At 43.0% G+C, this 27,789-nt stretch overlaps 1 protein-coding gene across 2 annotated transcripts; it reads right to left on the bottom strand.

Annotated features, from left to right (window-relative positions):
- Window positions 1-126: 126 nt before the first annotated feature.
- Akap3 (A-kinase anchoring protein 3) lies at window positions 127-27,789 on the bottom strand. Of its 2 annotated transcripts, XM_059258645.1 has the most exons (6): window positions 27,642-27,789; window positions 24,775-24,880; window positions 23,911-24,021; window positions 20,817-20,912; window positions 14,280-16,580; window positions 127-475 (listed from the first exon to the last, which is right to left on the bottom strand). In XM_059258645.1, the coding sequence occupies exons 4-6, from the start codon at window positions 20,910-20,912 to the stop codon at window positions 320-322; spliced, it is 2,553 nt and encodes an 850-aa protein (XP_059114628.1). In that variant the 5' UTR covers window positions 23,911-24,021; window positions 24,775-24,880; window positions 27,642-27,789; the 3' UTR covers window positions 127-319. The 2 variants fall into 2 exon arrangements, with proteins under 2 accessions (XP_059114628.1, XP_059114627.1); XM_059258644.1 differs by lacking the exon at window positions 24,775-24,880.

Genomic DNA, 27,789 nt, shown 5'->3' with positions numbered 1-27,789 from the left:
GGCGGGAATTGAGTGGGTTGCTGGCTGTTCTTCTCTGCCATTCGGTCCCTGCCCTCCTCCCTCCAATGATTTTCTCTGAGAGAGTGCAGCCTTACCTTTCAAACAAAAGTAAGCCAAACTCATGCAGCCCTTTAATTGTAATCTTTTAATTTATGTCCTTGCTTGCATGGACAAGAAAATCTGCAAAATCCAGTGAGTAGCATTAGATGGTGCATCTGGTGTGGGTGGCGTGAAGGGAACTTTAGGGCTCTGTGTGACAGGGAGGGGAGCTGAGGGAGTGGGGACATGGCCCACTGCTGGAACACCAGGTGGGCCCCAATCACAGGTTTGCCATCAGCCAGTCCAGCAGCTGCAGTCGCGTGACGTTTCCCACCGCCTCATCCAGCTGTCGCTCCTTCTCATACCTCAACACCGACTGCAGAACCTCCCCGACGCTGCGGCCTTTCTCCACAGCAGCGGCTGAGAGCTGAAGTAGCTGTGGAGAGCGGAGAGACAGGTGTTGGAGGAGTAGAATATCCCAAAACAGGCCAAAAGGAACCTGCATGACTGCAACCAAGAAGCCATCCAATGGGGAAACTGAAGTAGGAGGGACTCGGGGGTTGAGGACAAACTCTCAGGGATCCATGTAGCTAAGGCTGGCCCTGAACTGCTGATCCTCCTGCCTCCACCTCCCAAGTGCTAGGATTACAGACATGAGCCAGCTTGCTCTGAACAAATGGATTTTAATTGTTATGGTTCATGGACTACAGCTAGGGCTTTTTGCATGCTTTGCACTTAGCCCAGCGCAAGAAGACTTTAACTATATAAAGACTTTAACTTTGCTCAAAGGAAACTTGTCTCGTCATCCACAATACAAACAAGTGTTAGTATTCCCTGCTCATGACATGGGATGTGATCTCTCACTGAGTCAAATCTTCCCATTTTCTTCTTGAAGATGGTGCTTAGTGAGCGTTTGTCAATACTGCTCTTGTTCTCCAGTGCTTACCCTAACGCAAGTCTCCATTTGTGATCGTTTATATTGACTGCCAACTAGACAAGACCTAGAGCCACTTTGAAATCAAACTTCCAGGTGTGGTGAGGGGTTTTCTGGACCAGGGTGACTGAGGTGTGAAGGCCCACTCTGAACGTGGGCGGCGGCACCATTCCAGAGGCAGCACATAGAGAAGAAAGCTAGCTGGGGGCAAACACTCATCTCCTCCTACTTCGTCACTGTGGAGTGCAATCCTCCTGAGGAAGGAAGTCACGGCAGCAGGGTCATGTGGCCAGTCACATGGCCTCCACAATGACCAAGTAGAGGGAGATGAATGCTTGCACTGGTCAGTTACATGGCCTCCACAGTGATGAAGCAGAGGGAGATGTTGATGTGACAATGCTTGCTTGGAATTCTAGGACTCAAAAGATGGAGGCAGAAGGATCTCTGTTTAAGACAACATGTTCTATAAAGTGAGTTCTGGGTTAGTCAGGGTAACACACTTCAAATAAACAAGCCCATCTGGTAGCATAGGCCTGTCATCTCAGTTACTAGGAAGGCTGAGGCAGGACTTTTGCAAGTTCAAGGTCGGGTTGTGAAGTGAGTGCAAAACCAGCCTGAGTAACTAACTCAGTGAGCTTCCATCTCAAAAGGAAGTATTTCTAGGGTGGAACAGTTACCTCGTATGAGCATGACTCTCGCTTCCATTCCCAGTTCAGGGGCAGGGCAAAGGTTCAGCAAAGAAATAACAGGTATAAAGGAGAACTAAGTGGAAATGTTAGGGCTGAAAATTACATTAAACACATAAAATGTGAGGCTATCAGATGGAGGAGACCACAGAAGGAAGACAACGGAATGAAGAAATTATCCAAGACCAAAGACATGATAAGCAGAACTCAGGGCCTGAGAACATGACTCAAAAGGTTTAATGTTCCTATTCTTAGAATCCCAGAGAGGAGGTGTGGTGTGGAACAGCATCTGAAGGAATGCGGCCCAAAAGCTTCCTCAGTTTACCTCAAGTCAAGAAGCTCAGCATAGTTAAACAAAAGAAACCCACACCAAGACCTACCACAGAGTTCTCAAAGCTAACTTAGTTTTCACAAGACTTATATTATCTTACAAGGTCTTATCTATACTCTGGGCTGGCTTCGAACTCATGGCAATCCTCCCAAGTGCTGGGACTATGGGCACCACCACGCTTGGTCTTTAAAAAGCTAGTTTGGGGCCTGTAAACACGGCTGCTCTTCTAGAGGACCTGCATCCCGTTCCCAGCACCCATGTCAGGCAGCTCATAACTGCCCGTAGCTCCGGTTCCCAGGTATCTGATGCCCTACTCTAGCCTCCACAGGCATGCACACACATGCACACACACATTTAAAATAAATAAAAAAATCACCTTTAGAAAGGCATTAAAAATATATTTTTGAACTGGTGACTGAACTGAGGACCTGACATACACTAGGCAAGCACCACCACCACTGAGCAACATTCCTAGAGCAGAGAACATCCTGAAAGCAGCCAGGCGGAACTAGAACATCACTTACAGGGAAGTAAAATTCAAATGAAATTGCATTGTTTTTAATCAAAGACTAGAGGAGTCAGAGGGAGGGGAATACACAGAAAATGTTGATGGGGACAGGGGCTGGTGAAATGGCTCAGAGGTTAAAGCATTTCCCATGCAAGCAAGAAGACCAGAGTTTGGGTCCCCAGGACCCACATAAATGCTGAATGGGTGTGATGGCCTGCCTGAAGTTCCAGCCTCAGAAGACAGTGGTAAGGTGTTTGAACACAGGATCAAACCTGCTAGTTGTAAGAGTGTCTCAGCAAGCTCTGGATTTGATTCAGAGATCCTACCTCCAAGAATTAAGTGGAAGAGGAATCAAGAAAGATCAACTTCAGGTCTCCACAGACATGTACACACATGTACTGTACCCATACACATGTGCACACCCATGTGTAAACTGACATATATACACATGGGAAAAAAGAAGACAGACCATGCCAACAGAAGAGAAAGGCCAAATGAGAACTCTTCATCCAGCAGAAATACATCTTGGGAATGACAGCCAAATAAAAACATTTTCATACAGTATTTGCGTATTGTGGGCCACACCCACGTTTGAACTCTAGTACAAAACAGACCATGACATTCTCAGATTAAAGAGACTAAGAAAATTCATTGGCAGCAAACGAGTTCTAGGAGACTTGCCGAAGGAAGTTCTGTGGAGGACCACACTAGCTGAAGCCAGCAGGAGAAGCAGTGGTTCCCAGTGCAAATGGGTGACTGTCCTTAAGTCCTGTGGAGCTAACACAGATGCCTGGGCCACATAGTAACACATCTTACAAAAAAAAAGCAAAACAAGCAAAGAAGAAATCAATCAAGACACCTCCGAAAATATCACCAAATATCGCCACAGTAGAGAAATCATAATGGAACATTGGAAAATGTTCAAATAAACTAAAAGAGGCAGAAAAAGAAAAACAAGAAGGAATATTAGACAAGGACTGACCCAAATGTATGATGTGCACAGAATCCACATCAGATCTGATGAGGGAAGTTGTAAGAAAAACTATAGGAAAAAAATGTAACACACAATTGACTCTAGCACCATGACCTCTTAATGAAGGGGCTGGAAAATTCATAGGGATTGGATACCCATGGCCAATGTAAGTCAGAAACATCCACATATCCTCTCCCATGAAGGAATAAATTTAGTTCCCTTCCTGACAGGTATGCAAAAGCTAACTCAAAGTAGACCACCTATAGGTGGAGCTGTAGCTCAGTAGTAGAGTACCTGCCCAGCATGTACAGGGCTATGGATTTAATCCCCAGCACTGAGAAAATAAGACCAGACAAAGAGCAAGGATCCCACATCAGCACACATAAGAACACAAGGAGGAAAATCCATTTGACTTTGGGATGGGTCAAGTCGGTCAGCGCTGTTCCCTTTACAGGTTCACAATTCTTCACTGTGAAGCTGCTGTGTGCTTTATAGATGCTTAATTATGTCCTTGGCCTTCTGCTTCACTAGCAACTGTCTTCTCTATTTTGACAGTCAAATTTCCCCTGGGGACAAAACTGCATGCAGCCAAGAAGCACCGAAAAGAGTTGGGGTAGAATGCCTTGCCTAGCATATGAGGCCCTAGGTTCAATCCAAACACAACAAAGATAAAGAAAAGAACCACTAATTGGGCAGAAACTATTCATATTATTAGATGACACAAAAAGCACATAGCTTTAGTACTCTGACGTGGAGGCAGGAGGATCAGAAGTTCAAAGTCATCCTTAGCTACTATGTAGTGTGAGGCTATCTTGAAGACAAAGAACACATAGCAAAGGCAAACAAAAACAAAAACAAAAAAAAAGCAAAACAAAAGAATCCCCCAAAAACAAAAACCAAAAACCAACAACCAGATAAATCAGATAATTCATCATTAAAAACGGTTGCTCTTCAAAAGGCTCTCCTTGACACGGAGCAAACATTCGAGAGTCGTGTCTGACAAAGGACTTGTTTCTAGAACATATAGAGAACTTTGGGTGGAGGGTGTGTAGCTCCGTTGGTAGAGTGTTTGCCTACCATGCACAGAAACCTGAGTTCAGTCCCTAGCACCACATAACCTGGGCATGGTGTCAGTCAGACACCTGGAACCCAAACACTGGAACCTAACACATGCTAGGCAGGGGGATCAGAGGTTCAAGGTCATCCTCAGCTACAGAAAGAAGGGGCAGCCTAGGATACATGAGATTCTGTCTTTAAAACCAGGCAAACTAGCCAGGCAGTGGTGGCACACACTTAATCCCAGCACTTGGGAGGCAGAGGCAGGAGGATCTCTATGAGTTCGGGGCCAGCCTGGTCTACAAAGTGAGTTCCAGGGCTGTTACACAGAGAAACTATGTCTCAAAAAACAAAACAAACAAACAACAACAACAACAAAAAAAACCAGGCAAACAAACCTTTTTCAACTCCAAACAAGAAGAAAACAACTCAACCAGAATGTGGGCAAGAGCTCTGCACAGACATGCTGGCAATTGATTGCACCAAGGAATCTTCAAGAGTGGGTGAAGGAGTACCTCGGATTATGTTCAACATCTTTAGTCATTTGAACTTGTTTATCAAATTGATCCACAATCATCTATCACTATGATTCCTATAATGAAGTCATGTTGTGGAGAATGGGAGGAGTGGAAACCTATCTAAACAGCTAGTGAGACTATCAAACGAGATAGCTACTTTAGAAATCTATCTCACCATTTTATTATTATTATTATTATTGTTATTATTTTAATTCAGTGTCTTAAAATATAGCCCAGATAGTCTCCAGTTCACTGTGTAGCTCATCCTCCTGCTCAGTCTCTCAAGTGCTGGGTTCTAAGTATGCATCATTATTCCCAGTCCAGTTGGGCAGTTTCTTAAGAAATTGCCCCTATCATAAGATAGCAATACTCCTCCTTATCACTCAGAGCTAATGAAAACATGTGTCCACACAAAGGTGTAAATGGAAATGCTCATAGTGGCATTATCCATAATAGCAAATATTGGAAACAATGGAAGAAATGGACAGTGTATATTCATAAAATGAAATACTATTCAGCAATAAAAAGGAATGAACTACTGATACAAATGACATGGAAAAGCCTCAAAAATATGGTAAAGACAAAGAGTAGATGCAATAGACTACATATTTTGCCAGGGTGGTGGTGGTACTGCACGCCTTTAATCCCAGCACCTGGGAGGCAGAGGCAGGTAGATCTCTGTGAGTTTGAGGCCAACCTGGGCTACAGAGTGAGTTCCAGGAAAGGCGCAAAGCTACACAGAAAAACCCTGTCTCGAAAAACAAATCAAAAAAAGACTACATATTTTATAGCTGAATTGATGAAAGATGAAAACTTAACAATAAAAAGGTCAACAGTTGTCTTTGGGTAGGAGGGGTAGACACACACACACACACACACACACCCAGGTAAGCCTAGTGCTGCGGTTTGAATGTGACCATAGGATCCTGTGGTGGGATCCTTGGTCATCAGATGGTAGCACTATTACGGAAGGCTGTGGAACTTTTAGGAGATAAGCATCGCTGAAGGAAGTGAGTCACAGGGGAAGAAGGCACTTGAATTTCTTGGCCTGGCTCCACTTCCTGTCTGCAGATACATGTGACCAGCTGCCTCGGTTCCTGCCTCTACGCCTTCTCTGCCTTGGCCTGTATCCCTCTTAAACTGTAAAGCACAATAAAGCCACCCTCCCTTCAGCTGTTTCGTGTCACAGCCAGAGAAAAGTCACAGATACAACCACCTCAATCATCGATACTGACCATCAAGGAGTCTTCAGTCTAGGGAGACACTTTAAAATTCATAAGACTACAATAAAGAGTCTGCCAATGGCCTAAGAGTAGACAGAATGGACAACTCAATGGCACAGAATAGAAAGTTTAGAAAGAATCAAGCAGAAGCCAGTGCAGAGGGTAGGAACACGGACAGATAATGACAACAAAGACCTGCCTCCCTACCTTCCACTTTACAGAATGCATGCAAAAAGAACAAAGCCGTAAATACTTGAAAATATTTTAAAGCACTAAAAGAAAACCCAAGCAAGATCCAGGAAATAATAAAAGGAAAAACTATTTTAACTAAATCCCATATGGTGAAATCAAATTAAACTCCAAACGCTAATACATAACCTAATGGCACTGGGCATGGTGGGGTGGAAGCCTGTACTCCCAACACTCAGGAGGCTGAGGCTGGAGGCTGAGGCAGGGGGTTGAGACCAGTCTGGGCTACATAGTGAGTCTATGTAGAAAGTCCCTGTCTCAACAAACAAATTAGAGAGCAAAATGAAAACAAAAGTATGAAAACTCTGTGTGGGAGAACGTGTACCTTCACATATATACATCTATGTAAGTTATATCATATGTGTGAATGGGTATTCTATCATATTTATGTGTGCATGTATATATCATATGTGTGTTTCTCTTAAATGTATGTGTGCATGAAATTATATGTATCATATGTATGTGTTGCATGCATATTCTGTCACTTATATAGGCATGTAACCACTTGTACTAAAGAAAGGCATAAATATACATTAGCTCTACATGTACATACATATGTATTTCTGGAAGAACACACTAGAAATAGATTGAGTGTGCTTTTTCTGCAGGAAGAGTAATACAGAAGTGATCTAATGAGGAGACACCCTTTATTTTTGGTGTTCATCCTTTTTTAATTTGGGGTTTGATCTTGCATCCATATGACCTATTAAAATAAATTCTATAGTGTTGAAGGCAATTGGGTTCCTGGGCACCCCAGTCTTACTAGGTTTAGTGAGCTGCATCAGCATGATGATATTTGCATACAATAGTCTCTGCCCCCCCCCCCCCCAAAAAATCACTTCAGCTGGTTTCTTTGTTGTATGTCTCATTCAACTGGAATGACATGAAGAAGTCAAACTGCATTCCTTCTACTTTCCTTCAATAAAATAATAGGTGGATATACTTTTCTTCAGAATTAACAAAGCTGTGTACAGGGTCTACAAGTCTATTTTCCTATTTGGATGAATACATTACAGAATTCTAGTTCAAAATCTATCAGCAAAATGTATTATGCATGTTACATAGGGTAGGTATAACAGAAATATGGCTACACAACAGAACCCTCTTCACACACTGTACATGGAGGCTGTGCTTAGTTTTTGCTTGTTTATTAGTCTAAACTGTTTCCAGACTCTAGTCTCCCTTCCTTTTGCTCATCACCATGGGCCAAAATAATTGCGCTGTATAGACCAGAAACACTGAAGGACACAGAATTTGCCGGGGTCCCTGTGGAACAGATCCAGTGTCGGAGCTAGAAGATGACGGGTAACTGACTGGTTGATTGCATTTTCTGGCTACTAGACAACCTGGTAACTTGGTTACTGAGGCCATATGCACATACATCAGTTGGGTATTTTGCTAAAGATGAGGATTGTGTCCTAGTAGGTCAGGAAGGAGGCTTAAGCTCCTGTACTTCTAATGGACTTCCAGAGGTTGCAGTGAGGATGCTCCGTAACACTCACTGGGTATCAGCTGTAGCCTTGCTAAGACTGGAAGTGCTGACCACACTGAAGTTAAGCTCCACTGTTTCTTGATAGGATTGATACAATCTAATCTGCATGCTGTGTAGTTCCGTGTCTTCCCAGTCATTAGCTAAACCCAGTTTTGGGGTGATTAATGCAACTTATTAAAAGAGAAAGCCCTTTTCCTCCATGTCTTCTGGTTTCTAAGAGGATATTTTTTTCTGTTTGGTCTGGAGGTTGAACCCCTCTATCTCCCCTGTGTATTCTAGGCCTCAAAACAAATAACAATGATCACAGCCACTAAAACTCAAGATGGTTAGAACATCCTACCCCCATCTCTTGACTTCATCCCCATGTGTCCTCGGAGACACTTCTAAGGGTCAGCACCAAAGGCTTAGAAACTCTGGTCTGGGTATAAAAATGCCACTCCTTCCTTTCTTCCTTCCTTCCTTCCTTCCTTCCTTCCTTCCTTCCTTCCTTCCTTCCTTCCTTCGTCATTGATGAGAGTCGAGAGACTTGTCTTTCTCCTTAGGATCATCGTGGGAAGTTTGTTTCAGTTTTCTTAGACTCTCTGTGACAAGGTAGTCTCAAGAGTTAGAAAACTAAAGAATAAGAGGCTAATGTTTTAACTGTAATATTGTCTGGCCTCAGTATAAGCTGGGTGATATGAAAATTTGGCCAAAGGCTGGAAGCTTAAGTTAAAGTACTCTTCCAATGGATCTGTTCTGGAGGCATCCAGGAAAATAGTGTAACGTGCGTATGTACCAGCCTTTACGGCCTCTCCATCAGGAAAGGGGCTATGGCAAAGAGAAGCCTAAAAGAAAAACTCATGATCTTAGATGATCCTTGTCTTTGTCCAAACTCTACTTTTCAAATGAGAATCAACAGAACACAGGGACCAGAGGATATACCTTCTCCTACCCCATAGAGTTCCACTCCATGCTTACATTTTCCCCAAGCCACCAGAAAAAAGAAGCCAGCCCACAGGGAGTGAAGCCTTTTATTGACTAGCCTCTCGTATGCCTATACTACTCCCCTTAAAACAAGTGCTGGATCCCATGAGATTATCCACATCTACATCCTGTTTTCAATCAAAGACCTCCAACAATACAGGGAGGAGCTTTGAAGGACCCACACAGATTTAACAGTAACTTTCAGACCTTAACTTTAGTCCTGAATTTTGATTCCTTGCTGTACCCCTGGGGAAAAACAGACACTCTGGGAAGAAGCTAAAAAGCAGGCAGACTATTAGTCAATGTCCTAATGTGCAAGAACTCACTGATTCTAACAAGCTAGCAGAGAGCCACAGGCACAGAATGATGATAAATAGCCCCAATACATATATAAATATGCATTTTATAACTATTAACTATGACAGTATCAGAGAGGACACACACACACACACACACACACACACACACACACACACACACACACACACCTTATTTCTCAACAGGCTAACTGAAGCTTTCAGGAAGTCCATCAAATGATCTCTCATCTCCTAAAAGACAAGTCCTTTAAGGTCAACATTTTATTAGCCTGACAGCTATTGGAATTTGTAGAAAGCTTCAGAAACTACAGATGGGACCTCAGACCCCTCAGGCTTAGCAGTTGGATACTGTGTTCTGAGATCAGGAGGGAAACCAATAAAGAGGAAAAACCAAGAGAAAGGAACCCAGATGTACTTGCCCCTGATGGCACTTTTGGCTAGACCAGTACACAAAGAATCCTTATAGTAAGGCCCTAGGTCATGCCTGCTTCAAGTGCAAAAGCCCAGCCATTAGAAATGTTACTAAAGCAACATCTCCTTTCCCTGTGGTCATGTCCGACATGTAAGGACCCAAGGGCCTGCTACCAGAAGGTAGACTGGACAGTCTCAAAGTAGGAAGGGGCTAATCCCCAACGTCATGGCCACCTTGTAGAACTGAGGGTGCCAGGGGACAGGCTGGATCCAGTTCCTGACATATCCAACTCTGCTGAAGCGGCTCAGGTTGCCATGGACATGACAGGTAAGAAAGTTAATCTGCTCAAAGATACTAGGGCCTCTTGCTCAGTCTTTACCATTTTCTCTGGAACTTTCCTCCCGATTTATAGATAGTAGGGGTAGAAGGAGCCTCCCACATACAGTATTTTATACTCCCAAATATCCTGTCAATTTATATAGTTGGAGAGAAGAAACACCCCAATTATACTATTTTATACCCCCTCCAGTATTCTGTCAATCTCAAGACCAGGTCAATCATACATTCCTGGCCACTTCTCAGTGTCTTTAGTCCCTGTTGGGAAGGGACAAATTGAGTCACCTAGGGACAATCTTGCAATTCAGTCATGAAAGCCCTAGCCTCTGAAGTTCCCTGGGGAATTCTAACAAAGGAGGACTTAGTTATTTGGGATTGCTTACCCAATAAAATGCATTTTAAAGCCTGGAGGAAGTTATCCTAATGAAACACTAGGATCCATAAGGGCAGGCACTAAACTAGGACTATGACCTATCATTAAACTTTTTTTTATCAGTAAACATGCCTTACTGGTCTCTTGCTGAGTCCCATGTAACACCCCAATCCTCCTAGTAGTCAAGCCAAATAGGGAATTCCACATGGTGCAATCCTGACGCATCAGCGGGTGGTTAATCCCTATGCTCTACTACTCAAGTCCCTGAAGCTACTGGATGGTATATAATACAGTTTTTTGGACTCAAAAGCCGCTTTTCTCTTTTCTTTTCTTTTGCATTTCTTTGTACCCTGACTCTGATACCTGTTTGCTTTAGAATGGGAGTATACAGTCATTAGAATTCTCTAGCAGCACATGTGGAGAATCCTCTATCAGAGGTTTAGGAACCTCTTTTCCCAGGACACTAGAAAAAGATCTTAAGGACCTAGTTTTTTCAGAAGGAGCCACCCTACAATATGTAAATATTTTGATATAAAGCTCTACTGAGGAACATTTAGATCAAAATATCAGCGTCTTAAATGTCCTACTCTCTTGAGGCTACCATGTCTACACACACACACACACACACACACACACACACACACACACACAGCCCAGGTAATCAGTAGGAAGTATACCATGTTGGATGCATGTTGGCTCTGGAGGCATGGCAATCCCCCTGCCTCCAATGACAGCAATAATTAAGCCAGTTCCACCAAAGACAAGCAGCTTTGACCCTTTAGGGAATGGCTGCATTCTATCAAATCTGTATATTAAATATGAATTGAGATGAAAGCTTCTACAAGGGGTTTTGGCTCTTAGCCCTTAACTGGGACAGCCAATTAGAACAATCCTTTCACCAGATAAAGTGGGCTCTGACAGAAGCCCCTGGCACTGGACATGACAGATTTCTAAATGCTCTTCTTGTTATCTGTGGCAAAGCAGTGAGGCTTTGCTGTTCTGGTGTTGACTCAGTGCCTAAGGACAGAATGGGAGGGCTATAGTGCTCCAAAGAAATCAGATGTAGCATCAGGGTGGCCCCCTATCTCAGAGCTGAGACAGCCACCACAGTGCTTTTGGTTGAAGACATCTCTAAGATATTTGGGGGGCAACCATTAGAAGCCCTAAAAGCCTACCAGGTAAAGGTCATACTAATTAAAGGTAATGTAGTTAACTGGAAATAGACAAATGAAACATCAGATAGTCCTCCTAGAAGCCCAGAAGGAACTGTTAAGATATGTGGTACTCTACATCTTGCCTCACTCACATCAGTGGAAACCTTTTTTAATCTGCTACACTGTGCACTAAGACCATTTTCTCCACCTGTCCACTGGGCTGACTTCAGTGACCATGCCCTGGATCATCCAGAGGAGTATGGTTTGCTGAAGGAAACAGTTATGTTCTACATGGAGAATGTGAGACTCTGCCAGAGAGCAGTAACTGAATCTTTCTCATTACTCCCTTCTACCTTGGCCCCAAAGGCCAAACAAATAGCCCCAATGAGGGGACTCGTTTTCGAAAAAGGAAAAAAGATTAGTATCTACCATGATTTGAAGAATGCCTTCCTGGTCTATGTGCCATGCAAAGACTTCTGATATCCAACAACTCATCCATAATATATAAGTAAGAAATTCTAGGTCTACGAGACACATTCCAACTCTAAATATCTCCCTGTACAACTTCACCGCACCATTTATATTAAAAAAACAGAGCACTATACTGGGAACTGGAAAGTGATGAGGACCCAGTCTATAAATCCTCTAGCCTGTGTTCTGGAGCAGTAGGGTATCTAAATATACTCACAGTAGGCATTCTTCATACACAACATTATTAGTCAACGGTACCGAGAACAAACCTTTTGCGTAACTCTCTAAGGGTAAAGGCTTTTTGTTACCATTCAATCACGTTAAAGCCTCCCATGCTATTTTCTGCAATTCAGTCTTCTTATCTTTGTCATCAGCATGTGGCCTGTGAAGCTCCCCACAGTGGTACCTCCTCTCCTCCAGCATGCACAGAAGATAATTTCCTTGGAAACCATCTCTCTTCTGTTGGGCCTCAGGGAACATAGGATCCCTGTCTCACCTCAGAACTTTAACATATCTGTATCTCATAAATATATTTGGATCCAAGAGTCAACTACTGCCATAAGATTATATGGCACTAGACACTTTCTATGTGGAACAAGGGCATTTCTATCCTCTTCCAAGATGGTGAGGTTCCAATGTACTGTTGCAGCTGCCTTCCCAGATCTAATAAAAGTGTATCCCTAATATTTCCCAACTTCTGGGTATCTTACCAACTTGCAAATCTATTCTCCAGACCTTGCTGTTACACCCTCCTTTTAAAACAGATAGAGAAAACAGAGTAATGGCCCCAGGGTTACCAATGATTCTTGAGTTTAGTGCAGGCCTGAATACTGAGAATGCACTATTGACTGATCAGGAATGAATAGGGGTACACCAAGGTTTATTCCAAGATTCCGGAGTTTTAAGTTTAGAAAGGTCAATCCAAAGCCTGTTCTTAGCACCACAACAAACATGGAAGGTCACTGTAGTTGCTACTGAGGCATGAGAAAGCTTTAACTCTCTTAAACATATGGTTCCGCAGAACCGAATCACAGGTTCTAGAGAAAGGATCTCTTTACCTGATATGATTCAAGTGTCTCTTTCATTGTGGAAGTGTAAGAACCTGGAAGTTCCAGCTGCTCCCCTCTGGATGCAAATCCACACCTATCACGGAACTATATGTTGAATCCACCATCTAGTCCAGTACCACTAGACAGCAAGCTGAGCGACTAGTGACAGGTTTAACTGTCCATAAATCAGGCTTGTGAGATGGCTTAGTGGTAGAGGTATGCATGCTGCTGCTCCTGATGACCTCAGTTTGATCTCCAGAACCCAATAATGGAGAGCTGACTCCTGCAAATGGTCTTCCGTTCTCCACATATGTAACATGCCATGCATGCCATGCGTGCCATGCACGCGCGCGCGCACACACAGACACACACAGACACTCACAGACACACACAGACACACAGACACACACATACTCTCACACACACACACAAACATACCATAAAGTGGATAAAATAAGAGGTCATTAAATCCAAACCCTGTTTTCTTCCTCAACCTGTTCCAGAAGTAACATTTCATGTTTTGGGCAATCCTGCTCATTCAAAAGCACAGCATGTGGGGCTGAGGAAACGGCTCATTCAGTCTAGTGCTTGCCACACAAGCATGAGGACCTGAGTTTGATTCCTTGAGGACCCATGTGAAAAAAAAAAACCCTGGGTGCAGCAGTGCATGCCGGTCTTCCCAGCACTACAAAGTGGAGACAAGAGGATTCCCCAGGACACACTGGCCAGCCAGTCTAGCTGACAGGTTCAGAATGAGACCCTGTCTCAAAAATTAGGCTGGGATGTGATTGGGGAGGATATCCAATGTTGTCCTCTGTCCTCCAGGTACACATGCACACAACTGCACTCATGAAACCCAAGTACATGTGTACACACACAAGAAAGAAAACAAAAAGTCAGCCTAAAGTACAGACTTTTGTCTGATTCCTACACCAAGTCTCCTGGAGAATCTTCACTTGTGCTCCTGGCACCAATAAATTGAGAAAACAGACAACACTCCTTCTCGCCTCTCTGAGTGTGTTTCTGATTACTCCTGATCTCCTCTCAGTTTATTCTTACCTGCCGAGAGGCACCATCTTCAAATTCCTTCTGTCCAGTTCTCCCCTTCCTACAGCTGTGTTCCCATTCAGAAAAACACACGGACTGTAAAACTCAAGTTACCACTCAGAACAGCTTTCTGGTTTTGCTTTCTTACCTTCTCCTGGATTCCTTCATCATCACCAGCAAAGTACAAAATAGGGACATTGAGCTCCGAGGCAGCGACCCACTGCAGGACAGCTTGCAGCTGCTTGTTCTGAACAGTGTCAGCTAGATTGTGGTTGCTGACGATCACCTTGGGTATCTCGCATCCCTCGGGCGGCTGTCCTGACAAACCTCTCAGTTCGTTATGGATGGCTTGGTAGGCAGTCTGCAGGAGGGCTTCAGCTGTCCCCGTGCCCTTGACTGGTAAGCAGCACTCATACAGGTTATCTGGGAAGGCAGAATTTGGCCTGCTGGCATCCCCACACTTTTCATCTCCCAGCTCTGCCAAGGGAGAGTCACAAGATTTGGCAATAATGAGGCATAACTTCATCACAGAGTCCATGAGGTGTTCCACCATCTGCCCATTCATGCAGCCATCTAGCTGGTTGGCGACCATCTTGGTTAGTCCAGAAAAGGCACCATCATTCTCCTCATCCTCACAGAATTTCGGGGCAGGAGGGGTCATAGGCCTTTCGCACATATTGATTTCTTCTTCCTTAACGTTCTGCCCCTTGGATTCACAACTTCGGTTACCCTTGAAGATGGTCTCACTGAGTAAGTTCCGGATAAAATTGAAGATGACACTCATCAGATCCTTCTTTTCTGTTTGTTCTTGGTCACATATCTTATGAGGAGACTTAAGTCTGGACTCATCGTGAACTACAGGCTGCTTGTTGGCGGGGAAGTTGGTGCTGGCGGCAGCTTCCAGGAAGCTCTGAGCATCCATTCTTCCTCCCTGGGCCAGGTGGTACTGAATCAGCAGCAGGGCTGACACAATCAGGTCCTTGGCCCAGGAGTCTGATTCACACATAAAATTTTCAAAAGTCTCTGGCTGCTGTGGAGGAGGGATTAAGTCACAAGACTCTGGAGACTCAAAGGAAACCTCTTGCTGATGAGGGGCACCCTGCTTTGCGGCACGATCGAGGCCAGGGGATTTACAATCGTCTTTTTGATGAGTTTTGTGCCACATGCTCAGTCCCTCCTTAATAATGTGCTCGCCCAGAGTTTCAGCACATGTCTTCTCTTTCTCTGGTTTGCATGCAGCAAACAAACTTTCTCTCAGTTTTGATTCTGATTTCATCGCAAAGTTCAGGTTTGGTTGCCTAGGGTCACCAGCCCGTGATTTCATGGAGATAAGGGAATAGCTCTCAGACTTGTCCCTGGCTTTCCTGCTCTCAGGGAATTTCTTGGCAAACATCACATTGTACAGCTTACCCATCATGGCATCCATGATATCTGTGGCCTTTTGGCTTCCATGAGAAAAAAGGCTTCGTTTCACGGCTGAGACAAAGTCTGTGTCAGTCATTAGGCTCCCTGTGACATTGTGGAGGTTCTTCATGAACGAGTCGATGAGATCAGAGACGACCTCTTTTGCATGCTTGATCAATACCTTCTTCAGCAGAATAGTGGCAATGGTTGTGTCTTTCACCTGGATCCTCAAGGTCTTCATGATGGAGACCATCATGTCAGATACCACACTGTTGGCATAGGTCATAATCCCTTGACTGACAGAGCTTGTAAAGTCATCAGTTCTGTCCTGGCCCCTGAATATCTTTCTTTCTCCAGGAAAGGATCTTCCACCGTCCTTGGCGTCCCCTGCATTCCGAGATTCAAATACTTCCTTATAGAAGAAAGACTTCTTAGAACCAGGCTTGTCATCTGGACACTTGCCATCTTTGGTGCTCTCCTTGATCTTCAAAGTGCTTTTGTATCTTAGACTAGGGCTCTGTCCTGACCCCAAGGCTCTGTCTCCAGAGCCTGGAGCTTTGTCACCAGTGATGTTCTTGGAACACGCAGAGACGGTCTCATTCACCAGCTCAGAGGCTACTGTACTCAAGCTTTTGTGGGGCGTGGGCTCATCCCCCATAAACAACGACTGATGGATACATTTGTTTTCGGAGCCATGGATCTTCTCATTGATCTCCTTCCGGGCCATGGCGATCACTAGGTTTGTGAGGCGGTTGGCATAGAAGGAAACTTCATCTATGGAATTCCCATTACCAGCTCGGACACAGGGGCCTTGGGAAGGGATCTCCTTGTGAGTCATCTCAAAATGCAATCTCCCTGGACTGCCCTTGTGGGTGGTATTGTAATAGTCAACACAGAAACCTTTGCGTTGGTCTCCCGGGATGGGTGCTTCCTCCATAATTGATGACTCTCCAGGCTTGAACCTCGAGTCCTGGAACCCTGCCGTACTTTTTTCCAGGTCTCTGCGGAGCCAGCTGAGCACTCGGACAGGATCTGTTGATGCATCCTGAAAAGTAGACATGGTTTCACCCAGTTGTAGCACAGCAAAGATATGAGGCATTCAGGACAACCTTGAAGGCCAGCCTCCCAAGCTGGCTCCAGCATCACAATTTACTGTGCAGTCACTACACATTATCAGATGCTGAGGATTTGAGGGCTACCATCCCCTTTAAATTACCTTCACAGTAAACTCACATGTTAATTCTCTTGCTTTCTTCATTTCACCAGGGAGAGAATTAAAGAACTGGGAGATTAAGTTAGTGAGTCATTTGAAATTATAACATTAATCGGTGATGAAGCTGGAATTCCAATCAGGCCATCAGCTCCTACATCTTGTTGCTTCTACTGCGGCAAACCAGCAAGATCCTGATGACCATGGGGAGTTCCTATCTGAACTGAGCGGCACTGATGCTCATCACTGCCTTCTCAGATCTATCTGTTGGGTTGTTATTGTCATTTTTTTTTCTTTTTTGAGACAGAGTTTCTTTGTGTAGCCCTGACTATCCTCAAACTCAGAGATCTGCTCATCTCTCCCTCCTGTGCCACCCTCATCTAGATATGTTGTTTCTAAATTTATGTCTTTTACTAAAAGTACAGTTTTAGAAAAAATGGGAAAATTGTACCTAATTATTTGATACAGCAAAATCTTGTCATGCTATGTGGCTTCCCATGACTAATTGATATTAATGAATTAATTTATAATTGGGGATTAATAACTGTGAGTGATTAGTTTTTTGCAGTTATAGACTCTGATGGATGTGAGCTGTGATAAGCGCGTGCGCGCGCACACACACACACACACAGTTATATATCTACTCACTGTATCTGTATGTGGCAAAAACTTTAAACCTGAACATAGTACCATGTACATATTTATGCTTTCTTTCCTATCAAATGTAAAGAATTTTGTCAATCTAAGAATGACTACAAATATGGCCATTTTAAAAAGAATAATGTTTGGTTATAAAATTGCTAATGTATCATCAAACTACTAGTTTATTATGAAAGTAAAAGTTACTAGCTACTGGGCTAGGGGCATGGCTCAGTGTTCACAGCACTTGTTGCTCTTTCAGAGGACCTGGCTTTGATTCCCAGCACCCATGATGGTCACAATTGTCTGTAACTCTGGTTCCAGGGAATCTGACACCCTCTTCTGGCCTCTACAGGCACCAGGCATGTGCTAGGCACACAGACAAAACACCTGTACGCATAAAATAAAGTGACACGAAATAAAACAACATAAAGTACTTAAAAAGTTACTGGCTGCTATTTGTTCCATAGCAGTAATTTAAAAAAGTTTTCTTAAATTATTATTATTATTATTTTTTTGTGGGCACCTGTGTGTGTGTGTGTGTGTGTGTGTGTGTGTGTGTGTGTGTGTGTGTGCATACATGCATGTGAGTGCTTGCAGAGGCCAGAAGAGGTGTCAGACCTAAGTGTGCTCAGGCCTGCTGCAGACTGTTTCTCAGACTTGACTTCATCTCATGATGGCAAATAATAGAGAGAGGGCCTTTTCAAGTCCACCCTGAGCTTCCTCAGAACTCCCAGCAAAGCCGATGCCATGAGGCAGTCAGGCCAACATGGATGTGATCAGCCTCCTGCTGTGATCAGCACAATTCTTCTTGGAGGTTGTTATTATTTTTTTATCCAAGTGGAATGGAAGAGACTTGCAGAAAAAAAGTTGTGCTTTACTATAAAACTATAGATTTGTCTATCATCTATGTCCAAACGCAACGTATTCTCTACACTATATATGCTACCTGGTTCTGCTTCTGGGAATGCTCTTTAGAACTCTCTAGGCTGCATGTACCGATGGAAACACAAAATCACCTGAGTTGCCTTGGAGACCAAGCACCCCACTTTCTCTTCTGTCAAGAGTTTGCTGCTCCTGCAGCCCCCTTCTTCTTACTCAATAGTATCCTAAGCTGTGTGCCAGGAGAATGCCAAACCACTCTTTCCCCTTTTCAAAACCAGAAGAGTTTCATGCCCGTGATGGAGCGCACAGGAAGGTGAATGGGTTTAGTTTCTCCCTTGGTCATGGTATGCTTCAGTAGCTTAGTTTATGCTAACTCACTTCCCAGCCCTGCTTTTCTTCTCCGTGTCTAGCTCGTTAAAGATACCTAATCCAATTGTTTTCCATCTCCACCTTCGGAGTGCTGGAGTCACAAGGCCTGTCACCATGTCCTGCTTGCAGTGACCCATTATTTAAACTCTATTGTTCAGAAAATTACTTGGCAAATGATCGTGAACTGCTTTTTTTTTTTCTTTTCAGAGCTGAGGACTGAACCCAGGGCCTCGTGCTACTAGCAAGTGCTCTACCACTGAGCTAAATGCCCAACCATTTTAATTAATGTCCAATGGTTATTTACATAACTTCAAATGCCAGACTGATATCAAATTATACTCATGTCTTAAATTATATTTGAGCTTTACATTATAATTATATTTTCCCATGAGTGGTAAGGTTCACCATGGCAGAATTTAGTTTTGTTTTTGGGTCTCCTAGGGTAGTTCTTGCTTAGTGAAAGGCGTTGAAGTTTTGTTTGTCTTATTTAACTGAATCTGATTTGTATTTTGTTTCTCTACATAAAAGGGCAGAGGTGGATAAAATATCCAACACAGGCAGTTTGGGGGTCTTTGGCAATTTGATATGAGTGTCTGTAGGTCTTATGAATATTTCTCAGGGTTTTTGGCTCCTATTGATAAGAAAATATTTTTGGTATAAAAGAAGATGGGTCATATGACATTACATGCAAATATGTATTGGGCAAATGTTAGTGTTCTGAGCAAGGATACAATGATGTATGCATTGGATTAAGTCATCTTTAATTTTGTGTTACAGTGTGTGTGTGTGTGTGTGTGTGTGTGTGTGTGTACATGCGTGTGCAAGTATGAAGGAGGACAAACTGTGCGAGACAGTCCTCATCTTTCACCCTTTCAGCATGTGGGTTCTGGGACATGAACTGAGGTTGTCAGGTTTGGTGGCAAATATCTGCACTCTCTGAGCCATCTCATTGGCCCAAGAACTTCAAAAAGAGAGAATTCTGTCCAATTTGTTTAGATGTTTCTGATACCAGAACCTGCTGTCTGTACAGGTCCATATATGGTCATTTAGTGCAAATTCATCTTGCTTGTGACTCTGGACTGACCCCTTTAAGCATCTCTCTCTTTGGGCAGTGACCTTTGTTAGCAGAGGGCACTGCATGGTGACAGGAGGGAGAAGAGAGCTGTGCCCTGGCCCATCTGTGTCCACACAGCCTTGAGTGAAGGCTCTTATGAGTTTCAGCTTAACAGCTATTTTGTATGCTTACTTCTAGAATCCTGAAATCTTTCCCTCGTATCTTTCAGGGATTACCTTTTCTCAGGAAATGATTTTTAAACATTAAAGCATAGGTGTGGTTTATTATTACTTTATTTTTATTTATTATTTAGTAATATCTTCTTATTGGACCCTGATGGATACAGAGCCCCCCTCCTTCTCCCCCACCAAGGCCTTAATAAGTGCTTACTGAACACCCATGGAGCAGTGGCTGAGAGCGGAGTTTAAACCTCTCAGAATTTTAAGATATCCCGAATTTCAGGAATTATTTCTGATGAACCTTGGAAACATTTATTATATTTCTTACACTGACTGATTGGGAGCAAGGTTTATTCCACAACATTTATGTGGAGGTCAGAGGGCAATTTATCCCGAGTTAGTTCTCTCCTCCCACTGTGTGGGTTCCAGGGGTCTGGCTCAAATCATCAGGCTGATGGCAGGCACCTTCACCCACTGAGTCATCTCACCAGTCCACAGGCACACTTCTAATCTGTGGTTGTTTAAAACGTAAAATGCTGTCATTGTAATACATACTTTTTATTAATCATAGCATATTTCTCCACTAAATATCAAACGCAGGCTCAGCAGCTAGGAGCACGTGCTGCTCTTACAGAGGAGCAGAGTTTGGTTTCCAGTGCCCACACAGTATCTCACAACTGCTTGCAGCTCCAGTTTCAAGGGAATCACACCCTCTTCTGGCCTCTGGGGTACTTGCACTCACATGCTCAAGCCATGCCCCCGGAAAACATAATTAAAAACTAAAGTATCAAATATCATAAGCTGCAGAATTTGTTGCAGTAGATGGGAAATTTTTGTTCTACAGGAGCTCATTTTAACCACCTTCAAAATGAAGGTCAGAATAAGGCTGCTCTTGATGCCAGTCCAAACGTCCCTAACTAGTGCTGTCGAAGAAGGAGACCTTACCATTTTCCAGTCCTGGTGTTGGTTGTCTCCAGGTGAATAGACATCAACTTTGCATACGCCATTTTGGCTTTGTAACCAGTCAACCCTATCTGCCATCTGGTAGCATTAAAAGAAAAAGAAAAAGAAAAATCACCAAAAGGTTACATGAACAGTAGGAGAAACAAAGAGAATGGCAGAGATATAGGAAGCAGGAGCCATGCTTTCCACAGAGACCTATAGAAAGAGCTCCTTCAGCCCACTCAACCAGTTATGGTCAGCCTCAGCTCTCACCTGTAATACAACTTCTCAAACACACTTATATCTCTAGAGATGAAGCTGATGCCTGGATTGCATTGTTCATACTTAATTATTTGTTAAATGAACGAATCCGCCAGCTGTGTCTTGCTTTGTTCCCTACCAACACCCCTCTTCTGATTTTCAGTAGACACTCAAAACTAAATGTGATCAAACGGATTAATTTACATTTTCCTTGCCTGTTCTGTCTACACGAGCTAATTTTTAACAATGGAAGTTTTGTTTCTCATCCCTTTCTAGAGCACTAACTTACACTAGTAATCTTCCTTGAGATCATTCTCTCTCCAATAAGCTAAGGATGCTGGGAGACGCTCAGACTCCATGGTCCAGGGTTCAGGATGCAGTGGTGACTTGGCTAATGCATCCGTTCACTCATTTCAGCAGTGGTGTACCAGCTACCTGGTCCTCTGGCTAGAAGGCTGAGATTCATTTTGCTTGGCATCCTCTACATAAGATACCCGCCCTCACCAGCCGCTAATTCTTTCACCCCCAGTCGCCAGCCATTGTCATAACCCTTGATGCTTTACTGCCTCCCTGAGAGTCCTGAATCCAAATCCTCTTTGTTTTCAGTCTCATCCACTCTTCACCTGGCATTCTACATTGTAGTCTTTGAAAATGTAGCCCAGTACCACAGCGACTTACGTAGCCTGCTGTCAACCTGAAATAGCAAGAAGGGTCTCTTTGCCCTCACTTTCTTTTCCCATCCCCAACTTCCCCTTCTCGGCTCCACACTGAAAATTCCCTAGCTCATTACAAACTCGGCTCCCATCCATACCCTTCAATGGAAGAATGAAATAAGATGCCCAACTCCCCACCACCACCCCAAACGTCCTGACAGTCTCATGAAACAGACATCTATCTGTAGATTTGGATTACAGCAAAATACTGCTTTAAAATTCCATTAGAGTAAAGGTCAACATCTTGCTTGAAGCTGACATCATGATCACAAACAGCTGATTGGAAGTCATGGCAATTTTTAGTGGCGTTCATCTGATTAACTGGAAACACTTGTTTGAAAGGATGGTGGCTGACGTGGGGGCATGCGCCCTTGCTCAAAATGAAAACCAACATAAAGCAAAGGTACACCAGCCACATGCTGAAAAAATAATGAAAAGGAAGGACTGCTGAGATGACTCCTACAGTAAAGGTGTCTGCTGCCAGCTCCGATGATCTGAACTTGACCCCTGGGACCCACATGATGTAAGGAAAATTGACTCCCATGAGTCTTCTGTCACACGAGCATCACAGCTGTGTGCACCCGCCTCACTGCCATACCCAAACAATAAAGAAAAATATAAAAAGAAGAAAAGAATAATGTTTACAAATATATGGGCATGTTGCTTTTGTTTTGGAAGGTTATGGATAATTATTAAAGGAAAATCAAAATATAAAATCACTCAAGAGTTGTTTTCTGTTCTCACAGAGATTCTCATTTTCACACTCTACGGTCTCTGTTCTCATCCAGATGACAGAGATTATCTGAGGAAACAACGGATTTTCCAAAATCAAGAACTCATGCAGTTACTCAAGAGTGGAAAGAAACTGAATCTGGGGCTGAGGGTGCAGCTAAGCAGTAGAGTGCTTGCTTAGCTGTGGAAGGCCCTGGGTATGGCTCTTAGTAAAAAAAAAAAAAAAAAAAAATTAAATTAAAAAAAATCTATCTATCTATCTATCTATCTAGAGAGAGAGAGAGAAATAAAAATTCTAAATAAAAATCTCCTTTCTTATGGTTTTTGCACTGAGAGAATTTAGGCATTAGGTTTCTTAAAAGGGGCCTGCGAGGTGTCTCAGCAGGTAAAGGGCATCTGTCACTAAGCCTGATAATGAATTTAATTTCCAGGACCCATGTGGTGAAAAGAGATACCTGACTCCTACAGGTTGTCTTCTGAGCTCCACATGCACATTATGGCACGTGGTACTCCTTCCCCCAAATACATGTAATAAAGAAATCTTACTAAAAATGTCCTCACAAGCTTTCTGGGTGATTCTGATGGACAACAAGAATGGCCTGTGGGGCAAATCTATGGGGCACTTCCTAGATTAGTAATTAGTATAGGATGGCCCAGCTCACTGGGGGGATGTACCATGCCTGGATAGATTGGCCTGGATTATCTAAGACATGTAGCTGAGCAAGCCTGTAAGCAGCACTCCTCTGGGTGTCTGCTTCAAGCTCCTGCCTTGGCTTCCCTTGGGGAGAGACTCCTTCCAACCTGTAAGAAGAAATAAACCCTTTCCTCCCCAAGTTGGTTTTGGTCAGTGTTTTACCACAGAGACAGAAAGCAAAGTAGGGCAGATAATTTAGAAGGTTTTCTAATCTTTGATTTGTATTTTAATAATTTGTTCCCTTTGCAAAGAAGTTTATACCAGTGAAGTTAAACCATATACTGTTCTCAGTAGCTCATGATTATATATACATTCTCCTTTTTTTTTTTTTTTTTTTTTTGTGGCAGTGATGCCAGAGATGGAGTCCAGGGTCTCTTACATGCTAGGCAAGTGCTGTATTCATGAGTCACACCTCTATATACATATTCTTATGCTTTGTGTCATGGGCATGAAGAAAAATGATGAACAGCACTGCTATTTGGCCGAGAAAGGCAAGATTTAGTAGCAGCTTGACCTAGAATGTTGACAATATAAGATCCACAAACAATGGTCTTTTCATCTCTAGTTTATATTTCATCTAAGCGGGTTGCGTCTGGTAGAGAACAACTACATCAACAGAATGTTTGCCTTATTCAGGCTACGTACATACTACAATTAAGACAGATATAAATTAAGCGCAAAGAAGTAAGTCACTTACTCTTACTGAGGATGGGTTCTGAGATACAAGGAAGACTCCAGATGAGCTTTGTTGGTGTCTTCACTATCCCTAAGTCTACCCGCCCCTCCTGCCATGTAATATATAAGGACTCTGTAAAGAAAGACACAGAGAAAAATGACTAAACTTACACATTACCGAATGATGACTCTGACTTATTTTCATGTATACATAGAAGTGAGGGGCACAAAGTAACATGGAGACTTCTGGGAGGGATCCACATATTACTCTTGGTGTGTTCTGAAGAGTTCTTAGATAACAAATCATTCAACTTTTGGCCAATGATTTCTTAAGTGACTACTGTTATTATCTGCTCTTAAATGAATGGCTTACTGAATGATGAAAACAATTGGTTAATCTCACACACTTCACTTGGAAGCTTGAAGATAAGCAAGTGGGAAGGGAGAATTTTTGAATTTCAAAACGTTTTGTAAGCATTTTTTCAGACTTGAGGAAAATATATGTTCTCATAAAGAGAGTTCATAAACCATGTCTCCAGTTCAACTAACTTCCTTAGCCTATCTCTTCCGAGACATTAATAGAGGACATCAATGCATTTTCTTCTTGGAATATCTACCCAGCATTAACTGTACACATGCCTCCAAGATGTTCTAAATCTCACCCCTACTTGAGCCCAAGCCACAGTTATCCTATCCATGACAAGTTTCTTAAGTTCCTAGGTGAAGTACTGCTTCTCCATCAAAGTCTCTAACATAATTCATTTCAGATTCCCATCCTACCTAATATGTCAAGTGCTCACATGTATCCTGTCTGCTTTATTAAATGGCTTCAAGAAGACAAAGCAACTTTCTTACTCATCTTGGTATCCTTCATAATAGCTAGTACCTTTAAAGTTGGTGCTTAGTAATTTTCTGTTGAAAGAGTGACTATACAAGTCCTGCCCATTTGTAATTCCAGGCAGCTCATTTTCTCTTTCTTAAAATTGGAGAACCTGGGAACAAAAAAGAAATGGCTTGCTCAAATGAGTTATGATGACAAGCCATTGATTCTGATTTTTTAAAATCCAATGCTTTAGCAGTAAGTTTACCACAGAAAGTTACTTTATGATCAGATCTTCCTATTCCAGTAAAGCAAAGAAATCAACATCCCAAATGTTCATTACTCTTTTCACAGAAAATGTTTTACTAGTTTAGTATATCTTGCAAACTCTTAGCTTACATATATTCTAGTATTTTTAGTCTATTTTCTGTATGTTTGTCTGCAAACATAAAGTTTGTTTTAGTCAGCTAAAACTCCCTAAGTTGTCTGGAAGAGGCATACATACATACATAGGCTTGTAAAAAACTTTCTTGCCTTTTGTTGTTGTTGTTGAGAGAGGAACTCATTATAGTTCAGGTTGACCTTAAACTCACTATATATAACTGAGGATGGCCTTGAATTCATGATTCTCCTGCCTCCCTCCCAGTGCTGCTATAACAGACATGAGCCATGATGCTTTTCAGATTTTGAAATTAATGCACTTCCCACAATAAAGGAAGATCTAAAAAGATGAAGGGAGTCAAGTGAACATTGCATTTATAAGTTGAAAACTGGAAGTGCATGTGATGCCTCATGCCTTTAATCCGAGCACACAGGAGGCTGAAGCAGAGATACTGTCAGCCAGGGCTACACAGCCAGTTCTAGACCATCCTGAGTGACAGAGTGAGACCCTGTCACAAACCAACAAAATCAGAAAGTAACAACATACTGGAGTCACAGCTCTATGTTATCTACTAAATCAACAGAGGAAAACAAGTCAATATATAAAATGTAAATGTCATTTACTTTTCAATTAATTCATACTGTCATCTTACAGATTGGGAAACTGAAGCCCAGAAGAAGATTAGAACCCATGGACTTCTTTCTTTAGCTATTCTAGCTCTTTATCTTAACAGCCTAGGAGATGTGGCATTTTCTGTGGTCACAAAGGACTGACTTAAAATGTTCCTCAAAAATTCCAAAGTGAGGCTGGAGAGATGGCTCAGGGAGCAGGAGTACTTGCTAAGCAGCAAGGAGACCTGAGTTTGAATCTCTAGCTAGAAACCCAAAAGCTAAATGCGACTGCTCATTTGTACCTGTGACTCCAACCCAGTGTTGGGGGTGGGGGAAGGTGGAGACAGTAACTTGGGGCTTGCTAGTTTGCTGGCTACCAGCCTAGCTGCAGGTTCAGTGGGGAATGAGGTAGAGAGAGATTAGCACCACACTACTATTCTTCTGGCCTCTGGGCATGTAGGTATAGGTACATACACCTGCACACACACACACACACACACACACACACACACACACACACACACACACACAGTGAGGGGGCTGGGAAGATGGCTCAGTTACTAAAATGCTTGCTATATAACCATACAACCATAATGATCTGACTTTCATCTCCAGCATCCACCTAACAAGTTGGGTGTGGTGGTTCACATCTGCAACTCCAGCACCGGGGGTACCTGACCAAACTGGTAAGCTCCAGGGTCAGTGAGAGACTGTCTCAAAATAAGTGGAGAGCAACTGATGAAAATACTTGATGTCAACCTCTGACCTCTCCACGCATGTTCTTTCTCTCACACACATATGTACATCACACAAATGCCAAAGAGACAGCTGGATCTCAGCACTTGGAGGCTGTGGCAGAATCATGGCTGTAAGCTTGGGACCAGCTTGGACTATACAGTGAGCTCTAAAGAAGCCCAGGCTACAGTTATGAGAAAAAAAATATCAAAAACAAGACCAAAAGATGGGGGGTGTCAAAGTGATTGTTACCTCAAACTGAAGAGGAGTGCAAACCATGAATGCCAGCAGAGAGCTGAGTGAGGCAGGTACTGTTAGGCCTGCTCTACACCAGGCCACAACTCTACCTGAAAACACCACCCCCTAACACCCATTTCCTAATTTCTCAAGATTTCTAAACTCATAAAAAAGCTAAATTGTAGGCTATATAAATGAGGCTCTTATGGGGTTGCTTCATATCTGGTCACATCTTAAAGCTCTTTCAACCAAAGCTTTTTAGTGTTCATTTTAATATGGATGAATGTCTTAGTCTCCGTCCCATCTTCCTCCTCTGTCCGCTCTTTCTGTCTGGAACACTGTAGAAACACAACAAACCTTGTTGACACTGACATTGGAGTTTCAATGGAGTGTGCCTTTCAGTATTCACTGAGCCTTCGTGTGGCATGCCTCTAGCTTTACTGTCCCTTAATAGTACCTTCTTGCCTCATATAGACGCTTTTCCATGAGCTACAGATAGCTTGCCCATTCCCAGTGCTCTGCTGCCTAATTAAAGCTTCAATTTTTAAAAAAATGGGAGGCTTCAAGTGGGTAAGAGATGGACTCGGCTACACCAGCATGATTTTACTCAAGAGCACAGGAGAGAAAAGAGCATGGGAATTAGCCAGACAACAGTTGGAGAAGGCAACACTCTACTCTCAACATCACAGTGGGAGGAGAGAAGAAGTAAGTCCCTCGGGCCTCCAAAAGGATGGCCTGGGATATCAGGTCAAACCGCTACATAACTTAGAACTTGAGGAGGAGGAACAGTGTGTGGAATGCTGCTGAAGGAGTCCACTTATTTTCACAGTATTCAAAGATGAAATTAAAATTGGCAGGGCTGAATCATGAAGCTAAGTTGGAAATAAAAAAGCTGTCCATCGCTTTTCCTTTCTAACCACAGGGGATCAGAAAATGGGCTGTTCTACCAACCCAGTGGGCTTTCCTACCTCTGTAGCTCTGGAATAGTGAACCACAGAAGATTCCAGAATATACTTTTAAAGTCAATGAAGATGCTGGGATGTTCTTGCTCAGCTGAAGATCTTGTTTCCTCCCCCAGCCTTCCATGCACCTCCTCCTTGTTGGGACTAGGGAGTG

Source organism: Peromyscus eremicus, chromosome 3 (genome assembly GCF_949786415.1).
Source record: "Peromyscus eremicus chromosome 3, PerEre_H2_v1, whole genome shotgun sequence".
Taxonomy (NCBI): Eukaryota; Metazoa; Chordata; class Mammalia; order Rodentia; family Cricetidae; genus Peromyscus; species Peromyscus eremicus.
The sequence above is the reverse complement of the archived record's forward strand: the minus strand, read 5'-3'. Positions and strand labels throughout refer to the sequence as shown.